Source organism: Danio rerio, chromosome 18 (genome assembly GCF_052040795.2).
Source record: "Danio rerio strain M-AB ecotype USA chromosome 18, GRCz13ab, whole genome shotgun sequence".
Taxonomy (NCBI): domain Eukaryota; kingdom Metazoa; phylum Chordata; class Actinopteri; order Cypriniformes; family Danionidae; genus Danio; species Danio rerio.
Window position 1 is genome coordinate 22,927,956 of NC_141038.1, and position 17,689 is coordinate 22,945,644.

At 36.7% G+C, this 17,689-nt stretch overlaps 1 protein-coding gene across 3 annotated transcripts in view; it reads left to right on the plus strand.

Annotated features, from left to right (window-relative positions):
- hydin (HYDIN axonemal central pair apparatus protein) overlaps positions 1-17,689 on the plus strand; it is a 147,174-nt gene extending 129,485 nt beyond the window's left edge. For 2 of the 3 annotated variants that reach the window (XM_087292113.2, XM_087292114.1), the window contains 14 exons: positions 308-455; positions 537-744; positions 872-1,093; positions 5,645-5,814; positions 5,887-6,085; positions 6,174-6,329; positions 7,902-8,182; positions 10,626-10,845; positions 11,007-11,216; positions 12,228-12,391; positions 12,791-12,941; positions 13,044-13,274; positions 16,435-16,659; positions 16,996-17,689. In XM_087292113.2, coding sequence (XP_087148239.1) covers positions 308-455; positions 537-744; positions 872-1,093; positions 5,645-5,814; positions 5,887-6,085; positions 6,174-6,329; positions 7,902-8,182; positions 10,626-10,845; positions 11,007-11,216; positions 12,228-12,391; positions 12,791-12,941; positions 13,044-13,274; positions 16,435-16,659; positions 16,996-17,505 — 3,095 coding nt within the window. In that variant the 3' untranslated portion in view covers positions 17,506-17,689. 3 annotated transcript variants of the gene reach the window in all.

Genomic DNA, 17,689 nt, shown 5'->3' on the forward strand with positions numbered 1-17,689 from the left:
TGAAACTAATGAGGCAATTGTTGTTTATTTTTATTGTTGATTCCTAGTATGAAATTAATCCTAAGATTTTGGAGAATTTGATGTATCCCTATTTAAACAGAATGCCTGAGTTTCAAAGCATTTCAAAGATGGCCACAGAGTGAAATTACTTGCCTTAAAGTGACTTTGGTCTGACAATATTGGACTGTCCACCATTATTTCAACTTGATTTATTCGAATGGAACTGTTAATCATAAGTTCACTATTATTGGTGACAAACTGTATGTCAGTCTGCTAAGCAGGTGTCACCTTTTGCCTTTGTGTACAGGTTGTGAAACTCATCGGACAGTTTTTGTGGTGAACAGAGAGGACCAACCATTCCATTTTACGGTTCAGAAGTCTTCATGCCATTCTGAGGGCTACCAGGACAAACTGGTGCTAGATCCTATGGAGGGAACCATCCCAGCCAATGATAGGCATGATATTTTACAAGACTTCACATAATAATATCCTATTTTAATCAATACAGTTTATAATTTGATCTTCTATTGTCTTAGGATCCCCTTGGTCATATGGATCACACCTACTCGGGAGGGAGATGTGGCATTTAATCTAGTAGTCACAGTGCAGAGGAAGCTCCAGCCGCTGACCATGAATGTAAAAGGAGAGTGTTACAGCATGAATGCTTATGTGCGATACGAGAGCCCTGAAAGATCCATCACAGAGCTCTCATCAAACCAAGTCCATCCGGTGGACTTCAAACAGGTGTAAATTTATGTGAAGTCATTTACCTCATGTGTGCTTTGTGATAGATTGATCTTTGGCAGAGTTCCAACACAAAACGTTTAGATCAAGCTTTCTGCCACTTCCTCTCATATGTTTTCCAAAATAGGTGGAGCTAAACAATAAATCCACATGCACGTTTGTGGTTTCTAATCCTGGGAAGTTCAGTTTGGATGTTGAGTATGATCTATCTGGACCGGCAGCACTCCAGCTCCATCTGCAGGTTGAACCTAAATCAGACACAGTGGCTGTTGGTGGACAGAGCTCTCTCACCGTGACCTTCTGTCCACAGCGGAAATGTGTACTCAAAGATCTGACATTGTCCATTAAGGTAAACCCTCGCCTTCTTATTGACCTTATTATTTTATGTATGTGTCAGGCAAGTCATTAAAACCTTATTGATTTGGGACTTCCGATCTCATTCACTTCCATTGATATTTCTTTCATTCATTCATTTTCTTGCCGACTTAGTCCCTTTATTAATCCGGGGTCGCCACAGCGCAATGAATCGCCAACCTATCCAGCACGTTTTTACGCAGCGGATGCCCTTCCAGCCGCAACCCATCTCTGTGTGACATCCACACACACTCATTCATACACATACTCATACACTATGGACAATTTATCCTACGCAATTTACCTGTACTGCATGTCTTTGGACTGTGGGGGAAACCCACGCGAACGCAGGGAGAACATGCAAACTCTACACAGAAACGCCAACTGAGCCGAGGCTCAAACTAGCGACCTTCTTGCTGTGAGACGAACGTGCTACCTACTGCGCCACTGCGTCGCCTTCCATTAATATTTAACCATAAAAAACTTGTTATATTGCTTGATGTTGCTAGTATTTTTATTAGATTATTCTTATTCTTATTTTTATTTTTATTTATTGCCATCAACACAATTGTTTGTAGTACAGGTAGTTATCTGTTAACTGCTGTTTGTTATCTCTACGCTGCAAACAAATGCATTTTTACATTTTTACTATGCATATTTTTGTCTTGATTTTAGTCCAAATATGTAAAGAATTCTTAAATCAAGTTACATTTTCTAGACTAGTAAAAAATTATAATATGACAAGAAATAATATGACAAAACTAGAACCTAAAGTTCGTTGACGAACTTTGATGTTGGCTTGAGAAAGCCAACGTGACTGCGCCGGGGACTCAAAGGCAGTTGGCAGGAAGCACAGCGGTTGAGAAGTGGTTGCTAGGCGGTTGCTAAGATGTTGCTAAGGCATTCCTAGGTAGTTGCTAAGGTGTTCTGAGTGGTTTCTAGGCTGTTGCTAGGGTCCACTGGACTGTTAATCGGAAGGCCTCATTTACATTTTTGATCAAATCGAGAGAGAGAGAGAGGACTGATTTGTTCAGGTTGTTTAATGCAGATCACTATAGTATAGTTAGTATTTATAGTATATATTATAATCTGAACAAAATTACATTATAATAAACATCATATGAAGAAAAATATTAAATTAAAACACTAATGAAACAATAGCACATACATTTAGTTAATTTGTCTATTATTTAATCAATCTTATCAGTTTTGCAGTTAATATAGAGTACAGTCAATTTACAGTAATTTGCAGCGTTATATATATAGTTATAGTTATATATACAGTTTACAGGAAGAAAATCGCATTAAATACAATATTATAGGACGTCTTCATCACGTGGTTAATTCTGACCAATGACGTTGTTCCACCCCACTGGCCACTAACACAATGTTATAATCGTAATATTTAGTTGTCATCACCTGGGTGATTTTATTTTTTTTTGGTACAGCATAGACCAAAAGCTTGGCTTTCATTGTCATTATCACAAGTGAGGAGAAGGCTCTTTTGCGGTACAGAATATTCTGTTTTGAAAGAAATATCTGAAGTAAACTTATGTTTTTGCCAACATAAAAGGGGGATAAAAAATAATTTTTATAACACTAACCATAAATGTGTGTATGTGTGTATGTATATATATATATATATATATATATATATATATATATATATATATATATATATATATATATATATATATATATATATATATACATACAGTTGAAGTCAGAATTATTAACCCCCATTTGATTTTTTTTTTCCTTTTTTAAATATTTCCCAAATGATGTTTTCCCAAATGATGACACTTTATTTTTACTGTTTGTAAATAAGTGTTGTTAACATTTTTGCTTTAAAACATTATAATACTGTTTTTGCACAATAAATAAAATGTGATTTAAAAAGTGCAAACATTGTCTTTGTTAGAATTTACACGTGATTACAACGGTATAAAGACGTTCAGGTCCGACCGGACCGAATGGAAAGAAATTGTAGGTTTTGAAGATGGATTATTAGTTTTGTGGCAAGGACATAGCTGTTTTTAGAGGGTTAAAATAAGGATTAAAAATAAAGTTAGAATGATTTTATATTAAATATGTTTATTGTGTAATATACGTGAATGTTCGCATGGCTTTCATTTTCATTATCACAAGTAGAGGAGAAGGCTTTTTCACGGCACAGAATATTCTGTTTTGAAAGAAATATCTGAAGTAAAGTTATGTTTCTGCCAGCATCAGAGGCATGCATTTTAAAACTCACAGGGTAGCAGACAGAAATGCATGCGGGTCGATTCCGACGCGGATGATTCTGCATCCAGATCAGTTTTATTACGCTTTATGGAGTTCACTGCGAGCATAATATAAATGTGCCTCTTAAAGGGCCATTGCTAAATTACAAAGGGCTCAAAAATAGTCTTCTGGCGCCATCTCGTGGACACTCTGACACGCTTTGAGTCTGAATTTTACAAATTTAATATAAAAAAAATATTTATAGGAAAACTGTTATTTATAATTACACCAAATAAATATGATAATTATCAGTAATTTCAAACACATCTTTTGGCCAAATTTGAGGATTGTATACTTTTTTATATGCCCCAAATACTCGATACAATTTTTTAATTAAAACATTTTTTATTCAAAAACTACAAATCTTATCGGCATGAGGACATACAGCAACTATCTCATGAGCAGTAGGCAGCTTTTGACCAAATTTGGGGCTTGTAGCATCTAAGCCCTGGGAGGAGAAGCGATTGCTTTTTTAAGTCAGAAGCCGGAATAATAATAATAATAATAATAATAATAAGAATAAGTTTAAGTAGCATTACAGTATGTTGGCTTTCTCAAGCCAACATAATTAAGTGAGTTTTTTTTCTTAAAACAAGCTAAATAATCTGCCAATGGGGAAAGCATAATAAGTTTGTCAAAATGAAAAACAAGATGATTTTGCTTACATCATTGGCAGATTATTTTGCTTGTTTTAAAGGGCACCTATCATGCAAAATCATCTTTTGAAAACTATTTGGACAGAACTGCTTGTAGGTATAGTGTGTCCACAGTCATATTGGAGTGATATAAACACAATAAGTTTTTTTTTTTTTAATTTTCTGAACTTAAAATAGGATCCAAAACCCTGCAATTTTGAGGCCCACTGAAACGTGATGTATGAATGTGGTTTTTCCTGCCCACCAAATTAACTGACAGCCGCGTATTAACTTGTCTCAATAGTAACACATATACTGTAATCATATCCACAAGGCAAGACTTGCAAAGAAACTGGGATTAAAAGATCTGTTTCAACTCTCTGTGATTAGCTGCACCTCAAAAATGAGATTTATAAGCTTAAAACGTTTTTAAATCATTGCATGTTTGTAATAAAGAAACAACAACAAAAAAAAAATGATATGTAATTCCTAACAATAACCACTGGATTTGCATCAGAGAATGCTTCAAACAAACAACAGGATTCCCAGTTTTTGGGCATTAAGTTTAGTTTATTTTGTACAGTAGCATAAACAATATAACAGTGTATATTAATGTGTATCCTGTCATATTTGCCTCTACCAGATGTGCAAAAGCAGTACAAAGTCAAATCTGTGTGCATGTGTGTACTGCAAACTTTGCAACAGCATTTGTGTGACTCGTCGTTGCAAAAACAAGACCAAATTGTTTTCTTGTCTAGAAAATGTTTCTTGATTTAAGTATTTTTAGATATTTGGACTAGAAACTATGCAGCAACTACACTAATTGGCCACTTTGTTAAGTACACCTTACTAGTACCGGGTTGGACCCCCTTTTGCCTTTAGATCTAAGGAAGTACTAGAAATATTCCTCAGAGACTTTGGTCCATATTGACATGATAGCATCATGCAGTTGCTGCAGATTTGTCTGCTGCACATCCATGATGCGGATCTGCCATTCCACCACATCCCAAAGGTATTTATTGCTATACTGGATTGAGATCTGGTGACTGTGGAGGCCATTTGAGTACAGTGAACTTATTGTCATGTTCAAGAAACCAGTCTGAGATGATTGACACAATACTCAATTGGTACTAATGGACCCAAAGTGTGCCAAGAATACAAGGTAGGATATATCCATGCTTTCATGTTGTGGATGCCAAATTCTGACCCTACCATCCAAATGTTGCAGCAGAAAAGTAGACTCATCAGACCAGGCAATGTTTTTCAATCTTCTATTGTTCACTTTTGGTGAGCCTGTGTGAATTGTAGCCTCAATTTTCTGTTTTTAGCTGGCAGGTCACTTAAATCGCCTTTCTTCCCCATTCTGATGCTCGGTTTGAACTGCGGCAGATCGGCTGATTAGAAATTGCCTTAACCAGCAGTTGGACAGGTGTATCTAATAAAATGGCCAGTGAGTGTATTTGAAAAAGAAAAGAAAAGAAAAGCATTTGTTTGCGATGTAGTCATTTCCACATAGGCAAATGAATAGGAAATTCGAAAATAAAAAGATAATTTAGAAATTGCAGAATAAGATCAACAGTTTATTTACATGATTGTTCTGGTAATCACTTTCTTTCCTCTTTTTGTAGATAAAGAATGGTCCAATATTCTGTTGTGCCCTGATGGGTTCAGCTGTAGCTCCAGATCTGGAATTTTCTTCCCTCAAGCATAATTTTGGACTGCAATTCACATATTGTTCTGGTATGGTCCCTGCTACACACACACTGGTGATCAGCAACAGAAGCAGCAGCGCAATCAGGTAGATGATGTTCAACAGTTTTAAAAGTAAAATTGTATGTTTAGTTTTTATAACACATTGATGTTTATTTAGTCTAGACTGCTTGTTCTCCAACACAACCGTCCTGGAAGTGAACTTTACCCCTTTGGTCCTTTCTCCTGGTGGCTCTGTGGAGGTTCTTATGTCATTCTACCCACGTAAAGCAGTTCGTTACCATGAGAAGGTGGTTTTTGAGATGAATAAGTGTGCAAAACGAGTTGTGGAGATCCTGGGACAGGGTGCTGAGATGAAGGTTATAAAAAGGGTTTGGTAGATTTAATACGATCTCATCGTTCGGATGTACAGCTATTCATCCTCCACTGTTTTTATTGTGGTCCTAGATTGATTTAGAGGACCCGGCACACAGAGTGGTCAATTTTGGAGCTCTGCAGATTGGCCAGCAAAGTCGGAAATTGGTTTCCCTTGTGAATAACAGCCACTGTTCCTTGACTTTTTGTCTTCACAGACATTCTGATAACTCTCTTCACCACTCCAAGGTAAGTATGCGGTACAGTTTGTGCACATGGACACCATCATTCAAAAGTATAGGGAGTTGATAAGATTTTTGAAAAAGATTTGGGATAAAACATAAAGTTGACCATTAAAATAGAATTTATTTGATTAAGCATGCAGTAAGGCAGTAATATTGTGAAATACTATTACAGTTTTACTTGTTTTTCTATTTTAATGTATATTGTTGCTGTGATAGTAAAGCTGAATTTTTAGCATCATTAATCCAGTGTCACACGATCCTTCAGATCATCAAATCATTGTAATATGGTGATTTGGTGCTCAAGAAACATCTTTTTTTGTATTTTAATCTGTGTTGAAAACAGTCTGGGGCTCTATTTTAATGATCTAGGTGCAAAGTCTAAAGTGAATGGTGCAAAAGCATTAAGGGCGTGTCTGAATCTCCTTTTGCTGTTTCATGGATGGAAAAATATGCTTTGCGCATGAGTTATGGTTGTGTTTTGAACATACAGTAAAGTGCATTGAACCAATCAGAGTTTCGTCTCTCTTTCCTTTGAGAGTCAGTTTCATCGCACCATAGTGCATTTGCTATTTACAAGGTAAAATTTGTAAGTGGAAAAACTGAATGCTTCACTAGCGAGAAAACAGTTAAACAAACCATCTAAAGTGGGACGATAAAGAATGAGCCTCCTCTATTTGGTGTTTCTCTTTACTTTACTTTTACTCTTTACTTTTTTCCATTACTTTTGTGGAGTTAGCAAATGGTAGAAACTCACTCCACTGAGGACACCCTTTAGCCTACACATTTATTTTAGTTTGTTAAGCACAAAGAATTGTTTCAAAACTACTTTAAAATGTAAACTGCGCTAAATGTTGTTGAGTTGTTATGGTCTAAAAAATAGCAACAAATTACACCAAACATGTCTTGTGCCTTATTGCGCCGCGTGTATAATATAGGGCCCATGGTGCTTATAACATTTTTGTTAAAAAATATATATATATTTTAAAATAGAAATCTGTTGTAACTTTTTAAAAATATGTAATGTCTGTCATTTTGATGAATTTATGGTATCTTTGCTGACTTGTTTATTATTTAAATTCTAGTCTTTAGAATAGTAATGTAGAGTATATAGAATGGAGTCTATTTACAGTGTAAATTTACAGTATATATATTTTTTATTTTTGCATTATTTAATTTAAAATAACAAGAATAATAATTAATGTTAATTTTAAAAATCACTTATTTATATATATATATATATATATATATATATATATATATATATATATATATATATATATATATATATATATATATTTATATATATATATATATATATATATATATATATATATATATATATATATATATATTTATATATATATATATATATATATATATATATATATATATATATATATATATATATATATATATATATATATATATATATATATTTGTTGTTGTTGTTGTTGTTGCTGCTCTGGTATTTTCCACAAGCTTGTGTAAAACCTGATTGTCATATTCTCCAGCAAAATTTAAAAATGATCCAAACAGCATACATCAGATGAAAACAGTCTTTTTTTTCTCCCTTCAGATCTTGTCAGTGCGTCCAGATGGCCAGGTAACACTTAAAGAGGGAGGTGGCCGCTGTGCGGTTGAGCTTCTCTTCTCTCCTCAGCAGCGCATGCCTCCCTTCACAGAGGAGCTGCAGTTGGAGTGTTTAGGTGCTGTTCGCCCCCTGCTGGTCATGAAGGGCTGCTGCCAGGCAGTGGAGGTCAGGCTGGACATTGACTACCTACAGTTTGGAGCTGTGGTCCAGCGATGCCAAGCCACTCGTCGTATTATCATGCACAACTCAGGAGACATTGGTGCGAGGTACATGTTTATGCATAAAATGCTTGATGGAATAGCTTAGAATTAGCCACACAGCAGCTAGAGCTTGAATTAATCAAATCTGTTATGAATAGAAAAGATAATAATATAAAATCTGAATCTACTATAATAAATCTTAAAGGTGTTTGGTCAATCTTTCAGATGCTTCTGTTAATAATCACATCTCTTTGTAAGCATTTTATCTTGGCTTCAGTTTTGGCTTTCAGCTTACAATCTGAACAGGGAACTTAATGCAAAATACATCTTTGCTGGAGTCATCCGCAACCATTTTTATTCCATGGTTCAAAGGAATATAGTTCCTTCCTTCTGTGCATTTTTCTCACACCGTGTTTCCATGTCACAACACCTAAATGGGCAAGCCCCCTCGAGGCGAAACAAGGAAAATAGAGGGGGAAGCCAAAAGTCACGTTTCAAAAGTTTATTTTAAGCCCACTGTGACCAAATATTGGGCAAAATGTCTCGCCAACTCGCACGCCGCTGGTCTCCGTCCAACCCTTAGCATCAGGAAAAGAGTCTGTCTCAAACAGTAGCAGGTAGCTGATAAAAGAGCGCACACTGAGACTCAGCTGTTCCCCATCCACCTGATTATGCCCCGCAATGTTGCAGCGCATCTGTAGAGAGAGCAAAACAGACACACAGACAGACACAGTAGACAAATTACAGCGCAGCAGGCTTCACACTGTCCCCCAATCAAATAATGTTTGCATAGGCAGCCCTATGACATAAATTGTTTGACAAACTATCAACCAATGGTTTTAATGTTGTTGTTTTTTTTGGTTTTGGTTTCACCCAAAAGTGAAAGTTACCTCACCATTGACTCATACTCAGGTAGTTCAAAACATTTATTAATTTATATCTTCTATTCTGAAGAATGTTGGGTAAAAGCAGCCAATGGAAGTCAATGGCTGTTTTTCCCCCAACATTCTTCAGTACTATATATTTTACATTGAGTACAACAGAAGAGAGAAATTGTGTCGGATGAGTAAATGATGACAGAATTTTAAATTTTTGGGTGAACTATCCCTTTAAGCATCAAATCATCCTAATTGGATTTATGAAGGATCACTTGACACTGAAGAAAATAGAAAAGGTGCTAAATATTCAGTGAAATAAATAGAATTTTAAACTATATTCAATAAGAAAGCAGTTAGAGTAAACTGTAATAATATTGCACAATTTTACTGTTATTACTACATTTTTCAAAGTTCATTCTGAAAACATAGCCCTGTATACATTTCTGGAAATTTTGATTTATGTAGCCAGAGGTATGTATGGTTGAATTTTGTCTTTAAAATGAATGCTATATGGGGTGGTATGACGCTGTTCCTGTTTGCGCTTACCAGCTGACCGCTAACCTTTTTATGGACAGCTTTCCTGCTGTTACCAGTTTGCCCAGTGGCTTGCAGTGGACTTGAGATGCAGAGAGGAGTTGACCACAACGACTGGGTTTGTGTATACTGAAAACAGTTCCAGAGAGTGGGCAAGACAAAAACAGAAGCCAAAAAATAAACAAATAAATAACAATTTGGTGTATAATAACTAACTAAATAACATGTGCTAGTGGGAATAGGGTAAAATCTGAAAACATGGAAAAAATCTGGGTTGTTGTTAGATCGGATATGGTTAAGGCTAAGTTAACGAGAGTTATTTATTTATTACATTTCCCATTTATTGTATTTTATTAACGTCTATCACCACCCCAAACCTAAACCCAACCGTCACAGTAACATAAAAACAGTAGTTGTATTAAGTATTATTTATGCAATCTATTGAATTACCCAATAAATTGTATTTTTTAATGCCGACCCCCACCTTAACCCTGTACCCAACTATCACAGTACTGTAAAATATCAATTATTGTTATACAGTGTGATAAAAAATGCTGCTATATTGATGTGCATATTGCACTTCCTGCTGGCCGTGTATCTAATCTAGACGTCAATCGGGGCTTTTGAAAACACTATTGATTTGGTTTAGAAAAGAAGGAGGGTGGGTCTGTTGATCGGTCAGTCAGTCAGTCAGTCAAAAGCGGAATTTACGCAAGAAGAGAGAAAAATTTGAGATCTCAAAAAGCATACACAGCGGGCTCTGGTGGATTCGTGAAAACAAAGACTGTCAAAAAACGTAGCTCCTGGGACGTAATTGGCACTCTCCAAAAATGTACTGTATATAGCGGTACGTTTTCAGGATGAGCCTGGGTTGATATTTTTATTCAAACAAATGCAGCTTCATAGCTTCATTTAAAACAACAAACAAAACCTTACTGATCCCAAACTTCTGACTCCACTGAATAATTAGGAATTTTTCAAATTTGGTGACTGGTTGCATACTAAAATGTACAGTTAGTTCTGTAAATTAGTCTAAATGACAATACTATACCATGTCAAATGTATAGTACAAATGAACTTTTCCACATTCTTCTCAGATTCAAATGGGATGTAAAGAGTTTTGCTCCAGATTTCACCATTTCACCAGCTGAAGGCTACATCACCCCAGGGATGGAAGTTTCACTTGAAGTGACCTTTGCGCCTACAGAGCTAAGACAAGACCTCCGTTATGATGATCTCTGCTGTTCAGTAGAAGGGGGAAAATCTTTAAAACTCACTCTCACTGGCTCCTGCATTGTCTCACCAGTCGCACCAGAGGTAATAGACTGAAGAAAACACTGAATGCAACAGTGTCACTTTCCTTCACTAAGTATTTGAATGTTGCAAATTTACTTAGAAAAATGTTGAGAAGTTAAAAGGCTGGACTGTTCATCATGTTACTGTCTATTTCTTGCTTTTTTTCTCTTTTGTGCGAGCAGGTGGTGAATTTCGCATGTCAGGTGCGCAGTCAGTGCACACAGTCTCTGGCTTTGCCCATCCGCATTAACCAGCAGTGGACTCTCAAATGTGTCATAGAGGGAGAGCACTGGAGCGGGCCACCCACTCTCCTCACTGAGCCTACTCAACAGAACACCTATGAGATCACATACAAGCCGCTGGTCATGACTACTGATGGGGAGAAGCATGAGGTGTGACACTGTCTAGACAAGATGAGAGATCTTCCAGTCATTATTTTTTATTTTTGGAGAAGCTATTAAAGTGAAAAACAAATGTCACAATTGTCAATATAAAAACCCCACAGGAATTGTTAATGGCAGTGTATGCCTAATGCTGCGACAAATTTAGATATTTTTAATGACTTCATACCCCTCTGCTGTTTTATTAGCATGTTGCTAGCATTTTTAAAACATTGCTAGTGTTGTCTTTACTTGAATTAAATTGTTTTGATATCTTTCAACCATAATTTACCATGATGATAGCATGTTAAAGTGTATTGCTTGCGTAATTTTTTTATTAAATCATGTGAATTGCTACATTTCCTCTGGGTGCTCCAGTTTTCCCCTAAAACAGTAAATTGGCCATAGTGTGTGAGTGTTTATGAACTCTCAGGGCTCAGTACTTGGGTTAGTGCACCTCAGGGCTAGTTTGCAGAGCATTCACTGGTAAAACATGTGCCAGAGGAATTGTTGGTTCATTTTTTTGTGACCACCCCTGATAAAAAAAGGAATATGCTGAAGGAAAAGGAGTGAGTGATCATGTTATTAACGTGAGTTAGCATGATGCTAGCTTGTTTTAACATGGATACCATATTATAAAATAACATGTTTGTTGAAAGTTTTCTAGCAGGAGTTAACACGTTGTTTGACATTGCTAACATATTAGCATACATTTAACATGCTTGTTGAAAGTTTTCTAGCAGGAGTTAACATGTTGTTTGACATGGTTAACATATTAGCATACATTTAACATGCTTGTTAACAGTTTTCTAGCGGGAGTTAACATGTTGTTTGACATGGTTAACATTAGCATACATTTAACATGCTTGTTTAAGATAAATAAAGTAGTAGATGGGGGTCGAGGGAGTACCTCCCTGAAGTAAGTATTTGCAGGTTTGGATGTCTGAACATGTTAACATGTTTTAGCACTCTGCTAGCATGAAATGCATGTCTTTTAACCATGTGTTGTGTTGTTTGTTGCAGGGCTCTGTATTTTTCTCCTTTCCTGATGGCAGTGGAATATTGTACATTTTGCAAGGCACAGCTGAGCCTCCGAAGGCTGAAGGCACAATAACTGAAGAGATCAAATGCAAAACTCTACACACACAGACAGTAACTGTTCACAACTGGCTGCCCAGACCTCAGAGGTACATCATCCACATCAAAACATAAATGTCCAGGTGTAAAAAAAACATGTATATTTAAATTACTTAAAAATATTTTTTTTATGTAAAAATGTATTGATATGCAGAGAGAATTCAAATGATTTATCGCAAAATGTTGTATTACCCTGATAATAAATGCTTCTAGTCATAGTTTGTATGCTTTACACATAAACATACTTTCATGCATTAATATTGTTAATCCTGAAAATACCCATGAAACAGCCAGACAATGCATTGCCTCATGGGATAAAGCTTGTAATAATCATAAAACCTTTGGTTGACTATCAATTCTAAAGCCTCAGTTGCAAATTCGATTTCGCTACTTAGCTACATTGTATAATTTATGTTTTATCATTGTGTGTGTTATGTCCTGCTGTGCAGATTTCGTGCTGTGAGGGAGCTCATCAAACCAGATCGTTCAGATGACACTGTTTCTCTGGAGGGCTTGGAATACGTTGATGTGCCTGCACAGGATGCGAAGAGTTACAAACTCTCCTTCTTTACTTATAAAGAGGGGCTGTACAGTTTTAAAGCAAGTGCCCCTCTTACCCCAATAAAAATGTGCTTATACTGACTACTTTGGTTATAAAACAAATTTATGACTCATTAAACATCCTATTTCTCACTTTCACAGGTGACATTTAAGAATGAGACTACAGGCGAGTATCTGTTCTACAATCTTAACTTTAAAGCAGTGGCTCCAGGAGTGATCAGGACTATAGAAATGGCAACTCGTGTGCGACAGATAACATCAGGGTCCGTGGAAGTGGAGAACCCTCTTCCTGTGGACGTTTTATTTACTGCAGAATGCCAGAATACAGATGTTTATGTTCCTCCACAGTTCCTTGTGCCTGCTCACTCTGTGGTAAGTAATCTTTCAAATGCACATGTTGATATATGAATACATTGGGTTTCATTCACTTTTTCGTATTTACTTATTTACGTACATTTATACACACATTTAAACTTCTCATGAAAACTTTCCACCTAAATCACAACACATGGGTACACACAAGTTTGTTCTTAAACTTGTTCTTCCATTAGTGAATTTAGAGCGTACACATGCACAAGGTTAGTAATTTGCATAATATGTGCTCAAACTAGCTCTATATATGGGCTTTCCACAAAGTAGCACATGTTTAGAAATAATTACAAGACGACAAATTATGAATTAAGAAGAGACCATTATGGCACTGAAACAAAAGACAAAGAACTCTAATGGTAATGAAGGTTTTGATGTTGGATGTGAAACACACTTTCAGTTTTGAAAACGTGATGTTAAACGCACTGCATTTTTGTTGACTTTAGAAAAGACTCTGCGCTTTTCATGATGCTGGTTAACACTGTATCAATTGTTTTGATGCTAAGGCACGTTTCTGCACAGAGTTGACTTTTTCCAGCTGAAGGCTAGTTAAATTTTATTCACCTTTTAAATAGCATATTTAACTATATGTATTGTTACAGTATATATATATATATATATATATATATATATATATATATATATATATATATATATATATATATATATATATATATATGTATATATGTGTGTGTGTGTGTGTGTGTGTGTGTGTGTGTGTGTGTGTGTGTGTGTGTGTGTGTGTGTGTGTGTGTGTGTGTTTATAAGGCCCCTGGATTACGCGATTATTACTTCCGTGCGGTATCAGTTGAATGAAGTGGAATGAACCGCCAACTTATCCAGCACGTTTTACGCAGCAAATGCCTTTTCAGCTACAACTCATTCGCTCACATACACTACGGACAATTTAGCTTACCCAATTCACCTATAGCGTATGTTTTTGGACTTGAGAGGGAAACCGGAGCACTCGGAGGAAACCCACGCGAACACAGGGAGAATATACAAACTCTACACAGAAATGCCAAGTGACCCAACCAAGGCTCGAACCAACAACCTTCTTGCGGTTAGGTGACAGTGCTACCCACTGCGCCACCATTCACCCTTTATTTTTTTCATACGTTTAGAATACATTGTAGTACAAAATTTTGATGAATTTTTATTTGTTGATTTATTTTTATTTTATTTTTAACGTCCATATACACATCATGCATAAATTTGTGGCTAGTTAGTAAATGAGACCGACTGTCTGCAAATACTGGAGACCGGGGTCCAGTTACAACAAAATCCTTAAAGGATTAGTTTATCCAAAAATAAACATTCTGTTATTAATTACTTTCCCTCATATCTTTCTAATCCCATATCACCTTTGTTCATCTTCGGAACTCAAGTTAAGATATTTTAGATGAAATCCAATAGCTCTCTAACCTTCCATAGACATTAAAAGTCCTGAGATGTTTAAAGTCCAGAAAAGGAACCAAAAACTTTGTCAAAACATGGGTTCATTGATTCATTTGATTCAATGATTCAATTAAATGAGTTGTTCAATCAGCTGATTCATTCACAAATGTCTTTCTGAATAGACGACTGAATCATTGTCTCATATCAAAGCTAAAATAAATGTTAGCAAGCCCTGTTAACTGTTTTACAGTGAATTTAGAACCGCTAAAATTACAGTACACTTGCATCAAGCAAGTGCATCTGAACTGCTCTCTTAGACACTTTGAAAATTGTGCGAAATGATGCAATGAACTGTATTGAGCTTGTCCGTGGTGCCTTATTACAACAGTGAGTTCTGATTGGTTTATCGTTGTTGTTTATAAGTCATAAATTACCATTAATAGGGGATTTTTATATTTAATTTGCATAACAAGTTTTACATTACACATACTGTTGTTAATCTAAAAGGTAGGGTTTGGGGGGGAGGGAGGGTTACAAAAAGGGAGTGGGGGGGTTACAAAAGGGGATGTTTTTTGTATTTTTTTTTTCCATAACCCCCGCATCCCCCATCAATTTGAGCAGAGGTTACAGGGAAAACCACCAAGATTGTCATAAAATATTTCCAGTTATTTTTAAGGTGCTCCTTTAATTGCATTTATCCGTTGCAACTAAGTCCTTAGTAAGCAGTCCTCCCTACAAAAATTAACAGACCATTAACAGACCAAAACAGTTCCCATTCTGTAAGTCATCTTCTGAACCCTAATATAATGCATGACTTTGTGTCAAGTACAGAGAAAGTCTGGGGTCACACAGCAGAATGACCCGCCAACTTATCCAGCATACATGTTTTACGCAGTGGATGCCCTTCCAGCTGCAACATATCTCTGGGAAACATCCATACACACTCATTCACATTCATATACTATGGACATTTTAGCCTACCCAAATTTACCTGTACCTCACATGTCTTTGGGAAACCAGAGCACCCAGAGGAAACCCACGCGAACGTGGGGTGAACATGCAAACTCCACACAGAAATGGCAACTGACCCAGCCGAGGCTTGAACCAGCGACCTTCTTGCTGTGAGGCGGCATCATTACCTACTGTGCCACCGCGTCGCCTGTATGACATTGGTTAAGTGTAAAAAGTGAAAAGGACTTTTAAAATACAAACAGGTCAATAAACAATGGTCTAAACATTCATTGATGGATAAATTCTAATTTGTTTTGCTGCAAAGGGCCTTATAAGTGGTCGACTATAAAATAAAAATGCAGTCAAGATTTTCACACCCTCATGTTGTTCCAAACCCTATGCATTTCTGTCTTCTGTTAGGCAGAGCATATTTTGGCAAAGTAAGAGCATAGTACTGGGAAACATTTATACACACTCATTCACACACATACACTACAGCCAAGTTAGTTTATTCAGTTCACCTATAGCGCATGTCTTTGGACTGTGGGGAAACCCGGAACACCTGAAGGAAACCCATGCGAATACGGGGAGAACATGCAAACTCTACACAGAAATGGCAACTGACTTAGCTGGGACTCGAACCAGCAACCTTCTTGCTGTGAGGCGACAGTGCTAACCACTGAGCCATCGTGTTGGTCCATGTCAAGGGTCATTTAAAAATAAATAAATTAACTGTTAATTAATATCAACAAGTTAAATGAAGGCTATTTTGCTGTGGTAATCATGGTATTTAATGCAGTTTTTTGTTGCTTAGGTTTCATTGACATTTGAATATCAGCCTCTGTGTGAGGGAGAGTCCACAGCCCGGCTGGTTTTATATGCTGCTGAACTCGGACATTTCTTCTATGATCTCAAGATGAAGGCCCTGTCTGCACCAAATGAGAAGCCTTTATATTTTACAGCACCACTTGGCAGCAAACACAGTGGCATAGCGAAGTTCACTAACTTTTCTCGTGTCAAGACTGAATATATCTGCAAGGTAAGAGCCTCCACTTTCACATTACTATATAGCAGATTTTATTAATGTGTTTACAGCATATAAATTGACCAGACACACACAACAGGACAATTCTGTAGTCATTTACTCCCCCTGATGTCATTCCAAATGTGTTTGAGCTGCTTGTTTTCTGCAGAAAACATAAGAGGAGAGAATTTGAAAAATGGCTCAATTGTTTTTGTTTATACAGTGAGAGAGAGTTGGGTGTAAAACAATATTGAAACGTTCATTTTCACTGTATGAACAAAGAATAACATTTGGTATTTCAAAAACAGCCTTCGCCATAAACATTTCTCTCAAATGATGTTTCTGACTCAGACGGACAGCCCAAGCTTCACAGTGGAAAAGAGCATTAAAGCAGCAGCGGGGAACCAAACTGGCACAGAGATCAGCATGGCGGTCCATTTCGAGCCCTGCCTGGTTGGAGACATCCAAAGTCGGCTCACAATCTCCTCAGACTCGGGAGGGGAGTTCGTATTTCCCCTGTATGGCACCTGCACCCCTCCTAAAGCTCAGGGTCCCCTTTCTATCAGCTTAGGCTCCAGTGTATCCATTGCCTTCAAGAACGTCTTTCAACAGACCACCACCTTCTCCTACCAGGTAGACAATCCCGCCTTCACCGTTAAGGGCGCAGAGACAATTTCGGCTCAAAAAACTCAGCATATACAGGTTATATTTGACGGCCCTCCTACAGGCTCCAAAGGCCCCTATCGTGGAAAGCTGACAATTACATGCCCACGAATGGAGGGCCACGGACAGTGCATCTTCTGGGTTTACTATCTGAAAGGTGTTTGTCCTGAGCCCACTTCAGAAAAAAGAACACCATGAAGAAAGAGTTGTGCTGTTCTTTAGATAAAAGTGGTAGTGGTTGAAAATGGGTTACAAAAAAAACTTTAGGTTGTTCTTATTTATTTTTAACCAGAAAATCAAATACACTATTTCAAAACAATATATAAACATATAGTTTAATGATTCAATATAAAGAATAAAATAAAAACATTTTTGGAGTTTA